General features: G+C 43.1%; 1 protein-coding gene across 9 annotated transcripts in view; it reads left to right on the forward strand.

Moving 5' to 3' along the window:
* EPAS1 (endothelial PAS domain protein 1) overlaps window positions 1-18,062 on the forward strand; it is a 116,093-nt gene that overhangs the window by 74,522 nt on the left and 23,509 nt on the right. For 3 of the 9 annotated variants that reach the window (XM_056357757.1, XM_056357760.1, XM_056357761.1), the window contains exons 2-8: window positions 5,654-5,844; window positions 12,846-12,942; window positions 16,310-16,461; window positions 17,067-17,151; window positions 17,462-17,524; window positions 17,631-17,749; window positions 17,857-18,059. In XM_056357757.1, the coding sequence (XP_056213732.1) occupies window positions 5,654-5,844; window positions 12,846-12,942; window positions 16,310-16,461; window positions 17,067-17,151; window positions 17,462-17,524; window positions 17,631-17,749; window positions 17,857-18,059 (910 nt within the window). Of the gene's footprint in view, window positions 1-5,653; window positions 5,845-12,845; window positions 12,960-16,309; window positions 16,462-17,066; window positions 17,152-17,461; window positions 17,525-17,630; window positions 17,750-17,856; window positions 18,060-18,062 lie in introns of those variants that run through there. The other 6 variants (XM_056357762.1, XM_056357763.1, XM_056357764.1 and 3 more) reach the window with 4 other exon arrangements.

Raw genomic sequence — 18,062 nt, forward strand, 5'->3', positions numbered from 1 at the left:
GCTAAGCATCTGATCTTTTTTTCATTTATCTGTACTGTAAAATATCTTCTTATCTCTGCATCCCTAGAATGTATTTTTCTTGTTCTGCAAGTTAGCATTTGAAGCTTTAACTCTAAACCATTTCAAATGAGCATTTACTACAGAAATTTCGTGTGACAGCTTAATTAACTGTGGATTTTTGACCTTTAAAGTGCTGGAGCTAGAAACATTTAATAACCGGCCATTGGATATAAAGTAATATGCTTGTTGTTTTACTAGCTTGCATACATGGCAGTTTGTAGCAAAGTCCAAGGGTCATGAAGTAAACTCAAGCGAGTCAATCTGAACTATGTATTTCAAAGCATTGCACGAATGTGTCACACAGTATGTGAGCACCAGTGAAGGCTACCGGGTTACATGTGAGGTATTTTTATGCGAGGTGTGGATTACAATTTCTCTAAAACCTTTTGTGATCTGGAGCCTACAAGGTGGGATTGTAATTCAGTGTGATTACTGTGCTGCCTGGTCTCGAACAAGCAAGCGTGTGCGTACACAACCAATATCAACCCACATGGACTCGTTGAGAGCAGCGAAACCCTGAGCAGAAGATTGCTATTTGGGCAAGTCCCCTCCATCAGCTTAAAGGAGGCCACCGATGTCCTTGACAGAAGGGAGGATCGCTGAAGCTGAGCACCAGGCACCGTTGTTAGCTGAGTGGGTACCAAGGGCTTTGAGGGGGTAACTGCGTGCGGGAAGGACCAGGGAGTGTTTGGGTGGAGCTGGTGGGCAGGGATTGCTGGTGGAGATCAAGTACCAGTAGGATTGGGACTGCAGAGAGTGAGTATAGTCACAGTAAGTGGAATCGGGACCGAACCCTCAGGTCAGCCCCGGTCTGCTGTGCTGAGGAGGGTTGTGTCGGTGCCTAACCCTGCTTCAGACCCCTGACTGACACCATATGCCTGCATATAAGCTCCCATATGGGGGTGGTCTGTGCACCCCAGGGCTTGCAAGGCTGATGCCCACTGTGTCTGGGTGGCAGGGACCTCAGGTGGGTGCCCAGGCAGGGCAGTGGCGGCAGCACAGCCCCCGGGCCAGGCTGGCTGCCCCAGCATTTCTCCTGGCTGCTGGGGTCCAGGGCCATCACGGCAGTGAGCAGCGGGAAGACAATCCTAAGCTAACATGATAGTCTTGCAAGGTTATTTAAGCCAGATCAGTTACGTGGGGCTTCAGGTTTTGCCAATAAGTTGCTGTGCCTGGACTTTCCAGTCCTGCAGTAAGAGAGACTTGGGAAAGCCAGATTATGATCTTCACCCTGGGTGTGCAAGACATCATCCGCAGGCATTCCTGTGATTCAGCGAAGCTGTGTCGCAAGGGGCTGTCAGAGATGAGCAAGGGGATAGGAATCTGGCTCCTGGGACCCCAGCACGGCATTCCTACACCCCTTTGGATGCACACACTCTGTTCCCGTGCATGAGTGTACCCTTGGACCAGCTTGTTTGGGTTCTTGGGGAGAAGCATGGAAAGCTTCCGCTCCTGAAAATTCGGGAGCTTCACCTGAGAGGGCAAATACGTGCCAGTTGTTTGTCATCTTTGCTCACATGTGTCAGCCCGTGAATTCTATTTCCAGAGTGCAAGCTAAACATGCCAGGAGGGAGTGGGAAATCATGTAAACATGGGGGTACAGTGCCACACTTGTGTTCCGTGGCAGGGAACTGCCTGTACCAACTTAACTCTTCCATTCCCTATGGCTTGCCCATGTGTAAGCGCTGCAGCCCTGGAGCATCGTCTGGCAGCCCTGGGAGAGTCCTTGCCAAGAAGCGGTGCCTTCCTTTTCCTTCTCCTCGAGCCTCCTGACCACCTTCTGTGCAGCCTAGTCCTGGATGGAGTCCCCAGGCCCATCCCTCCGCTCCACCTCCCTGTTTCCAATGGAGATTTGAGCTAGAACTTTCCTTTGTTGCCATTTTATTGGGAATGGTCATGCTGGGCTTGCAATGGGAGGGTGCGTGTGGCCGAGTGGGGTCTTAACCTGCCGGGTCCTGGGACTCCTAAGAGAATGAGTGTCGGGGAGCCCCCAGGAGGGTTCCCCTGCAGCACCCCCACGCCTCACACCCACGTACGGGCGGCTTCATTTGGGGTGGCTTTCTCCTGTCTCTCTCCCTTCTGCATTTTAAAGAGCCTGACACAGGTTGGGTGAGCAAGGTTGCTGCTGCCACTTGCGTCACTTTCTCCGGGCAGTGACGCACACGTGTGCTCTTTTTTGGCCACGTAAGTGGGTGGCTTATGTGCTGGGAGGGAATGATTCATAAATTAGCTACAGCCCGAGCCTTTTCTCTGTTGCCCTGATGATGTGTGAAGAGGGTTTGGTGTCAGCCTTTCTTCCTGGCCTTCCAAGGGGCAGGCTGCTGGGTAGTTATGTTTTTGCTCCCTGGCTGTGGGTAGTTCAGCCTCGCCCGGGGTAAAACGCTGATCCCGTGCGTAAAGTGGGGGTAACTGCAGGGAGAGCGAATGGCCGGCTCTCTGCGCAGGGAAACCATGAAAATGCTGCTTTTTGCAGAATTCTGTCATTCATCTGCAATTCTTGGAGGCTTTTGCAACCAGGAGGAGCAAGCACAGAAGGACTATCTTTGGCAGGGGAGCCTGGCTGAAGCGGGGGCTGCGGGGGGCTGCGGAGGCTGCCTGGCTCGGCGTGCCAGCGCGACTTCAGGGTGCCCTGGGTGAGGGAAGGTGGGGAGGAGAATTACTGAGGTTCAGGAAGCCACAGGGGGAAATGCTTAACAAGCGAATTGTTTGTTTATTTAAAATGATAATGGTGAGCAAGAAAGTCTTTTGAGAGCAACCAGGCAGGCGGATTCCTCCCTTGTTTTCTGATGTGAGAAAGCTCTTGTGTGGCATGTAATGAGCAACGATTGAAGAGAAACTGAGCACAACGATCAGCAGCAGTGTTGAGGGGCGGGAAAAAAAATAATTCTCTGCTCATAGCATTGGTTATTAGAAACCTTGAGCAAGCCATGGTTAATGAAACCAACTTGTCCCATTAGCCACATTTCAAAATTATATTTACAGAGGTTAGCTAAACTAAATATTTTTCTCTGCGGCTGACATGGCGTCATAAGAGACCCTGTCTTATACAACCCTTTTTTACTGCATGAATTGCAACACAGTTTTGGCCTTAGTTCCCAGCATTTCTTATTTAAATGAGGAGGGATTGGACCTTGTTTTGCCCAAGTTGGTTCTAATGTGAAAATTGTGGGGTATAGATTTAGATCGGAGCTCGAACGTTTATGGCTCAAGTTAAATTTTCCAAGCTGCAATTGGAAATTCTCACAAATATTGCTGCGTGGGTTTTGTGCTGTTAGGTTTTATTTTGTTTCTACTCTTTGTTTTGTTAGTAGAATTAGAAACTCAGGAGATTTGTTCCCAGTCTAGCATCTTTACAGACACAGTGTAGACACGTTTTTCTTTAGAGAGCAAGACATAACTCTGAAAGAAGCATTGGTGTAAGCTTCTCACGTGGCTCTCCCATTCTCAGAACCTGCCGCAGGAGGACACAGGGCATTTTCTGTTTTACCTTCTTGGACATCTGTATGAAGGGGCTTTTTTTTTACGTGGATGGGGTATGAGCCTTGCTTGGCAAGGAGAAAAGTAAGGAGTTAGTGTCACAATATGAATATCTCATCCTTTAGATTCAGACTTGCGTGGGTCAGTGTTTACTCTGGCGATGCCCCTGAAGTAATTATCAAAGTTGGATCTTGCCGTTATGTACTGAAATGTGTGTAGGTCTCCTTCTGTGCACGCATCCTGTGACAGATGCCATATTAGAAAATATTCACCTCAGGCAATATAATTGTGAAAGAGCTTTGCCGAGGGCTGATCATGGATCTTGAGAAGATACTGTAAGAGTTTATGAGGCCTCTTGCCCTGTTAGCACACCCACTGGTGAGCACCTGCGGTCATCATATCTGATCCCGATGCATATGCCTAGCTTCACGTGTTTTGCAGCACGAGGGCCCTGCTGATATGCTGTGAGCATGTTCCTGCTTTGGACGAAGATGCCGAATGCCCAGCCTTACCTTACTGTAACTCTACCCTTAGCATTTAATGCGCACACAGGCTATTTTTCCTTCTTCCTAACTCTACAAAGCCACCTGTGGTTTCAATGCTAGAAGCTTTTGTAGGCAGTTTAGCTCTTTAGAAATGGCTGTTGCCTTTAGAATACATTTAAAAAAGAGTATTAATACTCTTTTTCTATTTTATGCAGTTTTACATTACACAGTCATGACAGGAACAGTTTCTAGGATTAAGTGCTGTGATTAACATTTGTTTTCCTCATCATCTTCACACAACAGAATATGTTTATTGGAAACACTCTGTTTTGGTAGGATTTCTTCTTTTTCTTTTTGGTTGATCCATATTTAATTTATGGGCTCATTATTTTACAGTGATGTTGGAAAAAGCAGGTTATAAGCTGCTTCATTTATAGGCACCCTTGCAAATGGAGAGCTGCTGGTGATGATTCTAGAAATGAATGCACAGCCACAACGGCAAAAATGGTGGGGCTGATCTACTCCGCTCCTGTCCTGTGCTCATTCAAGCTGCATTGTTTGCATTGGTACAGTATTGCAGGAATCTGCCTCAAAAGAAATATATTCTGTGTTGGTGTGAATAAGATGCAAAACCTCAACTTGTGCAAGTGAAGGAAACTTGTAGTATCAGCAGAGCTACATGGGGTTGAAATAGCTGGTGGGTTTTTTAATGCATTCAGGTTCTTCATGTTCTGAAATAAGAATTGTACTTTATAAAAGAACCTTAGAGTCAGTGGAGTTTCCTCTTAAACAGTCTTATCCCAGATCCGTTATAAATGTATCCCTTGTGTTTCTTCCATGTTAAATTTAGCTTTATGTCCCTCGGTGACTTAATTTTGCATACTTGCTTCATGAAATGTCTTCCTCTTCATGATTTCCTGCTCTTCTGTTCTCTGCAGAGTTGAAGGAGGTTGGCTGTATCAGTCATGTTACTTTGCTCAAAAAGGAATCTGTTTTCATAGACAATGGAGAGATGGTGATTTAATCAGAATAGTTTCTATGAAGGAGGGATTTCTTCCAAGCAAGAGTATTTTCTTTCGCATTTTGTGCCCTTCATGGTCAGGAAAAGGTGGTTTTCCAGAATAGCATTGGATTAAGAGCTGAGACAGTTGCATATACACATGCAGTTGGATACCCTTTTGCTACTTTTATTTTTATGCAGGGTACAGGCATTGAGGCTCTATGATGTTGAAATATCTATGACACAGCCATATTTTTCCAGCTTTAAAATGGAATCCCAGAGTATTTTTTAAGTAAATTAATTGAGATTGAGCTTTATTTTTAGCATTTCCTGAATCCCAGGTTTGCTATTTCATTTCAATTCTCTCACCTAAGACAGATCTTGATCCTGTTGCATGCAGCCAGGATTCAGAGGGTCTAAAGATGGACTTGTATAGAAATGAGCCCTTTCCAGCTGTGGTAGTCCTCTCATAATTCCCTTTATAAAAGAAGCAAAGAGATATTAAAGTCTGGTCAATTGATTTAAACCAGTTGACAGAATGGATTCATTACCGAGAAGAATTACTCTTGTAAATGCCTCTCAAGTTGTGAATTGCATTTGAATTTGCTTTTTCCTTTCTCTTCTCTATCAGGAGCAGTTCTGAACGGAGGAAGGAAAAATCAAGAGATGCAGCAAGATGCAGAAGAAGCAAAGAGACTGAAGTTTTCTATGAACTGGCACATGAGCTGCCTCTGCCCCACAACATCAGTTCCCACCTGGACAAGGCATCCATCATGCGCCTGGCAATCAGTTTCCTACGCACTCACAAGCTTCTGTCTTCAGGTAAGATCTGGCTAAAATAATTTGCCAGTGCTAGTTGACGGCAGCTTGGTAAGATTGTACATGTTCTCTGAATGCAGCCTCCTAAAGTGAGAACGGGACACAACTGCTTGTGTTATGAGAATACAATTAAATTTAAAGATAGGTTGGTGTGGGTTTTTTTCATCAGAATTATGTATATTTTGATTGGGTTAGAAAATCGGAGTGGTATTAGTCATATAAGGTCTTCATTACCAAAATCACAACTGGTGCAGTTTTGTCTCTCTAAAAAAACCCCAACACTCAAAACCTTTGAATGTAGTTTATTGAGCTCTGTGTTACAAGATTTTAAGCTTTTAAGAGTTTAATCAGAATTCAAACATATGCCTTAAGCTTCCATGCTGAAACAAGTGAATTTTGATTTGGTGTGGCAAGTACGTTTGTGCCAGCACATTCAAAAGAGAGCTGGAAGTTCTGAAGGCCCACTGCTTCGTTTGAAAGGCTTAATCGTGCTACAAGGTGGCAATGAGCAGTAGGTGGATTGTGTATGATGAGGTAGACTAAGACAGCTAAAGCAAACAACTCTTAAATACTTGACACGAATGGATTCTATGTAATCAGAACCTTGCTCATGTTGGACTCGTATGAAATGTGAACCAGTACCGTTTTCATAGCCTGTGAAAACTGGTAAAATTCACAGCATTCTTATTTTGCACCTGTATTTGAATAATCACCTCTGTGGAAATCTGTGGTTTGAGTAGCCTGTAAGATCAATGAAAACAACTGATGTTTCTGGGGGAACTTTCACATGGTGACCTATAAGTGTCAAGAATACGTTAACAAAACAATGCCTGCATTGTTTGTGAAAGGTAAACCCGAAATTTCATCTTGTCCTTCATTAATGGCAAAACTCCCAATAAGGTCACGATTGCACTTCCTTGCTTCAGAATACTGAGTCATACCATAACAATTACTTTAATAAATGTTATTAGGAAGTATCTCATTTTGTGGATGAGCACGCTGTTAGTTGGTTGATGGTCAGTCTCAAAGATATGACGGATTCAACTCTGCTTCTGTGTGCTCTGGAATTTTTGTAGCTTTTTCGGCTTCTGCTAAGACTACTGTATAAAACGTGGGTATTTTCATCTTAGCATATAGAATGTGGTTTTAATGTCTGTGAAAAGTAAAGTTTATTTGCTGAAGAGTGTTTGGAAATAATCTCTGATTTTGTAATTAATACTCGAAGAAGTTTCAGAAGTAGATAAATGTTCTTAGATGGGCCATACACCAGGCCAATTGTTAGACACAGCTTCAGCTTTTCAAATATTTATAAGGCATGAACTAAAGACTGGCACAGCGTAGGAGAAGCAAACTCCTGAAGGGCTGTAACAGATAACATAAATAATGTGTCTGTGAAACTTGACATGAAATAGTTTGATGCTGTCATTGGAAAAAATACTTTTGCTCACCTGGAAACTGCTAAGATTAAAGCAAACTCTTCAAATACATCTATGTTTCCTGATAAGGGAAAAAAATCTACAGATAAAACATTTGTCTTAGTGCTTCTGTGGTGTTAAGGCTTAAGCTCATAACATCTGATAGTGATGGCCACTCGATATATGTGCATAATATTCATACATACATGATTTTGCTGTGAGTGTGTTGGAAAAACAATGTGATTGTGTAGCTGATTTACATTTTCTTGAAGTACTGCCAGTACTCAGCAGTTAGAAAGGAATCTGGAAATGAAATGTTACAGTAGGAAGAGGCTGTGATTTAATATTTCAGGGTTTCTCTATGTTAGTTATTTGCTTAGCCTTAAATCTGATGTACTTCCCCAGTCTAAATATTACCTTAGAGTAAGTCCTCTCATTAAAATTTGTGTTGATAGTCAAATGCAGAATCGTCCATGGCTGCATCTTTAAACACTGGAGATGTAGATAAGGGTTTCAAAATCTTCAACACTTCTATTCTGAGGAACTGAACTTACAGTACTTTAAAGGGACTGATTTTCTGGAAGAGTTGGGCGTTATTTTCTGGTAATGAGAATACATTGAAATGAGAGAACTCAAGCCAAAAAAACCTATTCTGCTACTTCTGTTCTTCTGACTATAGCTAACATTTAATTTAAATTTTATATCTTTGATTGTCAGTCTTTATAAGGACAACAGCTTTCACTAGAAGGCCATCCAATTTGATTCAAAGCAATAGGGTTTTGGTACGGCTTTAGGTCCAGAGATGAAGCGGTTTGCTGCTCGTCACGTTTTGATGAGAGTGTGGAGCAAAATGGAACCCAGGCTTGTGTGATGCCTGTCCACACTCATTCTCACTTTTGCTCTGGACCCTTTCAGAGCTCCAAGCAAAACTGCCCCCATTTCACGTGCATGTTTAGCAGACTGGAATTTGGTCCTTAATTCAGTGTTGCATTTGAGGAGCCTGATTTGACTGACAGGGAGCACAGGGGTTACTGTGCCGTTGACAGGTGAACGGGGAAATGGGGAGGTGGGGGACTGCAATGTGGATGAGAAGCAAATGCCAGCCCCACCCCACAGACCCTCTCTTTGCTTTGTTGTCTTCACGGAAATAGTTTTGATTATTTGGGCTAGATATAAATATTGCCACTTAACTCCAGTTTACACTATTTAGGCTAGACACACTTAGTGTAAACTGGAGTTAAGTGGGAGTATTTGTTCTGTCATTAATTAGGACATTAAAATAACTTACTGCATTTATAGAGATATATACGCACACAGTGTCACTAAAGTAAGCTTGCAGTGCACTTTGGAAAATGCATCAAAAGATAGCACAGGAAAAGCTGCTGCTTGATTAGCGTTTTTCTTGTTTATTATTGATTCTATCAAAACCTACTGGTACACCATATTTTATTTCATATTACTGTTTGTGGCCACAATTCTCAAACATGAAAACATCTCTTCGTTTCACAGCAATTTTGCCTGGAGCAGACAGAGCAAGGCCCTTCCCAGGACTGCATCCTCATCTTTCTGTAAACTGATGCTCCAGATGGGATTTCAGAGACTGCCACAGGCAAACTGCCAGCCTCAGTCCACTGGCAGAGTGTCTCATGCCCCTTCCTATTATTCCCTGACTCGGAATAGGGCTTCTCACTTGTGTAACGTGGGCTGTTTTACTAGCTGTGTCTGCATAATGATTATTTATCTGTCGGGAAGCCAAGACCTAGGGAAATCTATGCCCACATTCTTCCAGCAGGTGAATGGCAATGCCCATGAATCTGAGCCCTCATTGAGAGCTCTCCTGCTACGTGCCTCCGAAAATCCTGGCTTCTGGATCGCAGGGTGCACGTCTCCTGCAGGCACTGCAGGGCCCAAGCTTGGCCCTTGTATCCTATCATAATAGGAAATAGCTGGTTGTATATCTCAGAGTTCAAAAGGGTAAAAAATACCAGGTTTTGCTTTTTAAAAGTTGCTGCTTTACTTAGTAACACATTTCCCTTTGATTTTCACAGTAGGCAATTCTGTGTGGGAATGTTGGAGAGGAAGCCTTTAACATTTAGAAATGCAGGCTGTTCGTCTGACGGCCTGATTGAGATTAGTATCACAGGAAGCAACCTGAAACAATAGCTTTATAATACTGTTTCCATGTTGTGCACAGAACAGTACCTGGTATAATTGGAATGCGAAGTAGAAATATCATTTAATTATGATCATCTTAAATATTTTTCAAGATGTCTCCTAATTCTGTTGGCATAATACATTTTTGCCCTCATCACATTCAAATGTTTGGGATAAATTTAGAACTGATCTTTGTTTATTTCAAGTAATGGTTTTGATCCCATAAAGCTGCTGCTGAAAATAGCATGATGCTTATCGGTAGTGGAGCTTTTGGATTTGGGATCTCATGTCCTCTAGTATAGTCAGAAAAATTGATAGCGGTACTTTTCTCTTATTATTCTCTAGTTTAGCTGGTAAATCAGCCGAATGCTTTGGGGGGGTTAGTAGACTGCAAAAGAGAAATAACTGTGTTTTGCTAAACAATGGCTGTCTTGGTTAACAGCTGACATCGTGATAGTTGCTAAGGCTGCCTCAGATAGTCTCTTTTAGTCTGAATATGAGGAAAAGAATCCATTTTAGGAAGCCTGTGTAGGCATTCGCATGTGGTGCAAATAATTTTAAGTGTTTATTTGGACCACACTGGTGCTAAAGGCCTTACAGAACTCTTTAGTACCTGTGAGTTTCTGGGTGCCAGGACTACAGACTCTTTAGTCAGGCTAATCAGGCAAACACAATTTTATGAGCTTTCTTTAATTCCATCCCAATCGTGTGGCCACCCGGGTGTCTTTTCTGTGCAGAGATCCAGCAAAGGAAACTGGATGGGAGTTGCTCCTGTGCAGGCAGACAGCAGCAGAGATGGGGAGGGAACAGGGAAGCAGACGGGAAGTTGTTTGGGAGAAGGGAGGCCACAAGGAAGCCAGTGTGAAGTTGTTTCAAGGGAGGGAGACAAGAAAGCCGGAAAGCCAGCAGGGAGCAGAAGGGAAAAAATAGCTTTTCTCTAGGCTTTTAAGGGAGAGGACAAACTGCAGGGAGAAGTGATATGGGCATTGTTTTTGAATGTCTGGACAAGCTGCATCTAATCTCAGACCATTGTGGCATAAAACAGTGCCTTAAAAATAGCATGTCTGCTTGTTTGCTTTTATTTAATTGGGAAAATAGTTTTGTGCCAACCATGCTGCTAGAAATGAGAGTGGAGCTGGGTGCCGAGTGCTGCAGCCGCTTGAAGTGATGTCCCTGTTCTGGGAAGGTGAGCCACAAGGTCCCACAGGACGCCGGCTCTGATGGGGTGCTGTGTCCTGCCATTCAACACCAATGACTGCAGGACCCGAGCAGCATCTGAATGATTCAGCTAGATACAAACTCTGCAACCAAGACAACACTAACATGAGCGTTTTCTTTATCAAAGTTGCTTGTGCGCTTGGAGATAAGAGTCCTTCAGGAAGCTTCAGATTTAAGAGTGGCTTTTTCTTGATGTATCTAAATTGAAAGCTTTTATTGAGCACATTGAAAATATCCCCTTGAACAGGATGTACTGCTCTGTCAAGACAGAAGAAAAGAAAAAGGTGGGGGGAGGGAATCAGTCACTTTCCTTTGATGGAAAACAAGAAACCAGGAAGAGACATCTGTCTCAAAGCTGCTCTCTCTGATGCAGGATGGAACTGATGTTAGATCTTCCCTAACTTGCGTACCAGAGTCAGGCAGTTTTTACAACCCTCTTCTGAAGTGGCAGCTATAGCCTGGTGTCTCTTATGCACAATATCCAAGGAACTTTCTGCTACTTGTAGGACCAAGGATGAGTGACAAAGCCGTGAAAATTCTGTGGAGGTGACAATGTGGCCTCCAGTAGAAACCCTTTTTAGCACACTCTACCTCTGAACTGACCAAAAAGGCGCCTCTGAGTCAGATCAAAGGTGTTGAGAGGAGTACAGGCTGTTTGCTAGGAGGTTGTTTATACCTGAGCAGTTATTTCTTGTAAGGAGAGCCTGATTTTTGAGCCTTCAGACTCGTTCCAAGAGGTTGGACTGAAGGAAATGAGCAAGCATTTACGGAAAAAGTGTTCTTAAACTTGGGAACAGAGCACATCCTGACAGTGGGAATTAATCAAAGCTTGTTTACAAGACCTATTTTTAGCATAAAAGGTTATCATAAACACTGCAATAAGCATTTGCCATTATAGTTCAAAGTTTCTCATTGATGAATAAATTCTACTTTGGTGGTTAAAATTTTTTTTCAAAGTAGAGCTGATTAAAAAATACCTACCAATACTGTATCAAAATTTGATGCAGACTAAGAAATACTGCCTTGGGCCAATATGAACAGTGGATGCCCCATCAAATGGGGACATGGGACATGGTTGCTGTGTTCCTGGTTCTGCTATAGCTCTGACAGGGAGGACACTCACTTTTCCGAGGCTCTCTGACGTGTTTCAGCATCTCCTGATTTCACCTAGGCAGGGATTCTCCCTCCTTTATAGCCTTGCCAGTGCTACATGAGCACAATCTTGGCTAGGATCCATAAATCTAACTCTAGTATGAACAGTAATATTATAGCACTTCATTCTGCTGAATGTGTTATTAATTTATAGTTAAACTGTCATATTTGCAGTCCACTCTGCTATACTGTCGTGGTGCCTGAACTGAGATACTCTCATTAGTGGAGGAAAGACTGAAAAAGTTGTTGGAAAAAAACCAGGAAATGCATCCTTTTTTCAAAATTTAGTTAGCAGCTATTTTGAAAAGCAATGCTGACACACACACACAAAAAAAAAAACCAACAACAAAAAAAAACCCACCAAAAAACCAACCAAACAAACAAAAATAACCACCAAAAAACAAAACACAAAAAACCCACCATACCCCTAAAAATCAGGGTAAGATCTGGAACATTCTGGCAAGTCTACATGGGGTGCTGCTACCCAGATAAAGTGACCTCAGACCTACTAGAAACCAAACCCCCACCTCCTTGTGCTAACATCCCATGTCCATTTAGTCCCAGCTTTCCCAAATGTTTTCCATCTGAAGCTGAATTTTCCTAGGCTAATGCTCCACTCCAGCCCCAAGGTAAACTAATGAAGCAAATTTAAAGCAAAATGGAAGACAATAGGGATTTCTGGGAGCAGCTTGCAGTAACCATGCCTTTATTTTTTTTTCTTCTGCAAAATAGACTCTTCCTAAAGCAAACCAGATTTTTGCTACTGGCAGTAACTGAATTGTTTCTGATGTATCAGTCTCCTAATGTGTGTGTATATCCTCTGTGTAGCTAGTGATTTTCACAGGAGAGAGGGAACAAGCTACAATGCTGTAACTGCAGCCATATGAGGGACTGCTATTTATTATTTATATTGCTATAATTATACTGTTACCTGATACAAGGCATACTCAGGCCACCACAGAGATGCCCAGAGTATTTCTTTGCTGCAGACTAAGGATCTTCAGGTAGCTAATAAGCTTCAGGGGTTTAACACAGATGACACCTTCTGGGACTGTGTTTTTGCAGAGACCTGGACCCAGCAGGAGACCTGAGTGCCTTTGCTGCATCATGCTGCCGGTGGATGCTCATGGGGACAGGCAAATAGATGGGCAACAGCAGCACAGTGAGTGGCCCATGGAGGTACTTGTTACTTGCCTTCACGTGCCTGATAGTGCCTACAGTTCCCTTGATAGAGCTGCTGGGTCTTTGAAATGTGAGCATGCCTATTAAGTACCACAGGTATCTGCCTGCTCCCCTTGCTGCTGCGGCCGGGCTGCACAGGGGGAAGGAGGGGATGCAGCGGGGTTTATCACTTTACCAGGGAAGCTGGAGGGTGTCTGCAAAACACCTTGGTCATGCCTTTGGGTTGTGTGAGCGGGGGTGTACAGCAGCACAAACCCTCTTCCCTCCAGCTGGACAAAGGTAATTTTAACAAAAAAAAGCTGAACTGTGATCCCACAAACCCCTGTAACCACGTGCTTTAAAGCAGACTATATCTTTAAGTGCTGTGCTCAGCTAGGACGTTAATGGTTTGAGCCTGCAGCCCTGATGTGAGTGATCCTATGTCCTCTCTAGTGCTTGTATAAGTAATATAATTTATATACATGGAAAAGCAAACTTAATCATCTGATAATACAAGTAAAGTGTTTGTCTTTCGCTGTTGGAGGCATTTAAGAATACAAATGCTTTGAATAGCCTTCCTGCCTTTGAATGGTCATGTTTTGTTAATGCAAACTTAATGAGCTGGGAAAAAAAAATGGAAAGGAGGGTCTGGGGTTAGAGCTGAAAAGTCATTTTTTTTCTCTGAACCCACACTTGGCTGATTGTCTTGGGCTATAGCCATGATCCCTGCTGAATAAACCATTTGTTTGCTTCCGGAAAAGTAAAAAAAGACCCTTGACATTCTTTACACAGCAGAAACAAGCTTGGGAGCAGATGGTCACTTACCTCTTTTTTTTCTTTTTTCTTTTTTTTCCCCTTCCCTAAATGTCATTATGGTCAAAGTGCGTACTATTCAAATATATTATTGTGTATTTTCTGTATTTTAAATGCTAGCTGTGATGTAATTTCCTGAATTCAGTTGCTTTGTATCGAGGAGGAACTGGCCCCTGTCTGTGTAGTTAGAACTGTAGTGCAGGGACACCAAATGATAAATCCCCAGCCTGTGCTGGTCATCAGAAGGTGTCTTCTCTTCCCTGCTACCAAACGTTCGCCTTGATAGGCAAAGGATGATAAACAAAGAGCTCCCAGTGGCTCTGGAGCCCAGTCTGTTCCACTGTTGGCAGGGTAGGTAATGGGCTGCTGCCAGGGAGGGATGTTGAGCAGGGGGAGGATGCAGCAGCCAGCATCGTTTTGGTAACCACTCATCTGTTCCAAACAGTGGCTCGGTGGGCTCTGCATTGCAAATGCTCATCCCTCTGCATTTGCTCGCTGACCATCCTTAGGCACTACCAGATGCACTTGCAGGAGGTATATAGATCAAACCCATGCTTTAATCATAACTCATTAATACTTCAAAGTAACAACCGGATTAGTTTGGCTCAGCCTCTTCCCTATCCAAAAAAATACCAAACCCAAACCACTTCCAATAATGTTTTACAAAGCAATACCCAATTCCTGCTTCTAGACTTCCAAAATGAGTATTTCGACAAGAAACGTGAAGGGAAATGACGAATGGGCTGTTTCAGGGAGGAAAAGAACAAAAAAAATAAATACTTTTCTCAACTGCTAACAGTATGTGTACTAGAGAACAAAAACTGTATGCTGAAATTGCAACATTAAACCAACAAAGAGCAGCAGCTGAGTCCCACTATTTTTGTGAATAAAGCTGATGCAATTGCAGCCAGAGCCTCTGGCCAGCAAAATCAGTGGTGGGTCCAGCCTGGAGCCCTCTTGTGCTGCCAGGGAGGGGCACAGAGAGCATCGCTGCAGCTCCTCTCACATCATCCTTGCTGCTTCAGGCTATGAAGCACCTTTGATCTAGATGGGACTTAACCACAGCTTGGTATCTTCAGCAGTGCACAGCTGCAGTTGGTTATTCTTTATGCTGAGACAATAATGGGGTTTTACGTTTGTTCTTTTGCTTTCGGCCCCCGAATTCAGAGCCTTACCACTATGTGTATTTGCAGTGACTGATCACAAATGTGCAGGCTAACTGACAAAACTGTAAAGATAAGCTCTCCACAGCATGTCTGAGGTACACAGAACAGATGCAATATCTGCAAATAGTTTTGTAAAAAAGTAATCCCAGAAGTTTCACATAAAACACGTCAAGAAATTAATGGGCCAGCTCCTACACAGAAATTTTTTGATACTAGACATCTACAAATCCTCTCCTGCAGGCGGCTTATTCGTGGAGCTGAAACATACTTCGAAGTGTAGAAGGGAAGGCAGGAGTGCTGAGTGGGCACGTGGGTGACTGGCATCAGGAGGAGCAGCATCTCCCCCTTCCTCCCTGCTTGTGACTTTGCTTGCTTACTGCTTCCCGTCGCAGGAGATGAGCAACACAGAGCACACACAACAAGAGGGCACAGCAATGCCATCAATTGTCTCCAGAGCACAGGCAGAAAGCAACAGGAAACCTTGTAACAAAAAAAAAAAAAAAAAAAAAAAAGCTTTAATAAATATTCTAGCACAATCTTTAAGATTTCAGGACAACAGTGACACATCTTTCCCGAAAATGGATAGGTGCACTGGGTTCATGAATCTCCGTAGGCAAACACACGAGGTGTAGGTGTAAGTGGGGCCTGAGGCTCTCCTCCTTGGGGACAGGAGGAATGTCGCTGGGTGGGGAAGTGTGACAGTCGGGTGGCGTGGTGCATAGGGAGTTCTGATGGCTGCAGATGGAAAAGCAGGTATCGGTGGGATGGATCTGGTTTTCCCAGGAATATTGAGTTTTATGGGGTGAGAGATTCTCCGAAAGGACTTCAAGGGAGTGGTTTTCTCCTTTTTCTACTAAAGGCGGTGTTAACAGACGTTTCCATACGGAGTGCAGGGGTCCACACAGGAGGCACACTCCGTAGGAGCAGTACTTGAACTTCGTAGAGAACCTGACCTGATGGGAGAGTCTTTTGTTAGATGTTTGTTAGGAATGCCCAGATTTACTCACCTTCTGTAAGTTTTGCCCTATACCTTGTGCCTGCTAGGAGGTACAAAGGTTGTGTGTGGCCAAAAGAATAGGCACAAAGAAGATGTGCTTCAGTTTCTAGGTATTATATAGGTGTTATGTACTAAAAACATGTCTGGCAGACACAGGCTAGGGGTGAATAGAGGGCCTGTTGCATTTGCCAAAAAGTTTAGAAAATGCCTTTCTAGTGACAAGCACATCTCTTTCATACACTGTTTAGAAGGCCCCAGCAGAAGGGGTTTGTGGAAAGCAAATTCTAACAGCAGAGAAATACTTTGTTGCCTTGTAACTGGATGCGCTTGTGTTGAAAAAGGCTGGGTAGGGTGCTGGAGACTTCATAGGCTTTTTTTTCTTTTTTTCTCAGTATGTGCTGACACTGAGAGTGAACTAGAGGCAGACCAGCAGATGGACAACTTGTACCTGAAAGCTTTGGAGGGATTTATTGCCGTGGTGACACAGGATGGAGACATGATCTTTTTGTCAGAGAATGTCAACAAATACATGGGTCTTACCCAGGTAACTTGTTCCCTAACACTTTCCCGTCTCTGTAACACAATTCCTAGAAACGAATCCTATGCCCAAATGCAGAAAAACAGCTGCCTGTCACTGCGAAAAAGACTGGAAATAAAATGTCTTATTTCTCAGGCAGGCACCCTGCACACCAGACCACAGTGGGGGCTTTTCCCTCTGCCTTTTTATCAAAGTCGTAGTGTCTTCGGGGACTGCAAACTTGCCTTCCTAGGTATTACTGTAGAGAGGAGAAAAGGCTTTTATTCAGCTTGTGCCTTAGACTATGGGACAGAGGTGACAGAGCTTTTCTTTTAGGTCCACCCTTTTCAGCTTTGTGGATTTTTATTTTTTTTCCTTCTGTGTTGAAAATAACCATTGGTGTTGACTGTTAACTGCACTGTGCAAATCCAAAACTAGGGAATTGTTCTTGGGAGAAAATAGTAAGTTATGCATAGGCTAGACAAAGAGAGGGTCACGGGACTTGTGTCTGTGGGCATCCTGTCAATGCACTTTGAACGTGACCAGTTTCATCTGAATAGGTGGTATTTAAAAACAAATAACTGCTATCAGTTGCTTTTATTTGGCTAAGTGTAGTTCTTACTTCTGCACAGGTGGAATTAACTGGACACAGCATTTTTGACTTCACTCATCCATGTGACCATGAAGAAATTCGAGAGAATCTGAGTCTGAAAAATGGTAATAATGACAATAAAAGAGTCACTGTTTGCTTTTTAAATAACCACATGAAGTAATTAGCTAGCAGTAGAGATCTGTTAGTCAGGGTAAAGGGAATTTTCATTCTTAGAGTAATCATTAACTGTTATTCAATGCTTTGCAGATTTGTTTTCCCAAATAATCGCTTAAATATAATAAGACTAAGAACTGTTCGTTTAATGTTTTACTTTCATCAAGACAGACATAACGTTTTCACTTGTAGCACTTTGCAAAGATTTATGTGCTGCAAGCTAAAATATAGGTTTGAATGCACAAAGTCCTATTTAAAAAGTTTTAGGTCTGAGCTCTACAAACTGCTCTTCAATGGTCCATGCATCTTTGATGGTCTCTGCAGGTAAATTATTGGATGATTATTATTTCTGTTGAATCCTTCATGCTTGTAAGTAGAAGAAACCAAGAATCAAAACTGAGAAAACTCATTTGCCACTGTCCTTTTACAGGTCCAGGCTTTGGAAAGAAAAGCAAAGACATGTCAACTGAGCGTGACTTCTTCATGAGGATGAAATGCACTGTTACCAACAGAGGCAGAACTGTTAACCTCAAGTCTGCCACGTGGAAGGTACCATATTTGAGCCATAACAAGCGGGTTTGGTTTCACAAGACATTTTGGCATGTACAGAAATTACATTTTAAGTTTGTTTCTCATTCAAAAAATCATTATTTCAGGTTTTGCACTGCACTGGACAAGTTAAAGTGTACAACACCTGTCCTCCTCACACTCTGTGTGGGTATAAAGAGCCTCTTCTCACCTGCCTTATAATAATGTGCGAGCCTATTCAGCATCCTTCAAACATCGATATCCCCCTGGACAGCAAGACCTTCCTGAGTCGCCATAGCATGGACATGAAATTTACCTACTGTGACGACAGGTA

This window comes from Falco biarmicus, chromosome 12 (genome assembly GCF_023638135.1).
Source record: "Falco biarmicus isolate bFalBia1 chromosome 12, bFalBia1.pri, whole genome shotgun sequence".
In the NCBI taxonomy this organism is placed as follows: Eukaryota; Metazoa; Chordata; class Aves; order Falconiformes; family Falconidae; genus Falco; species Falco biarmicus.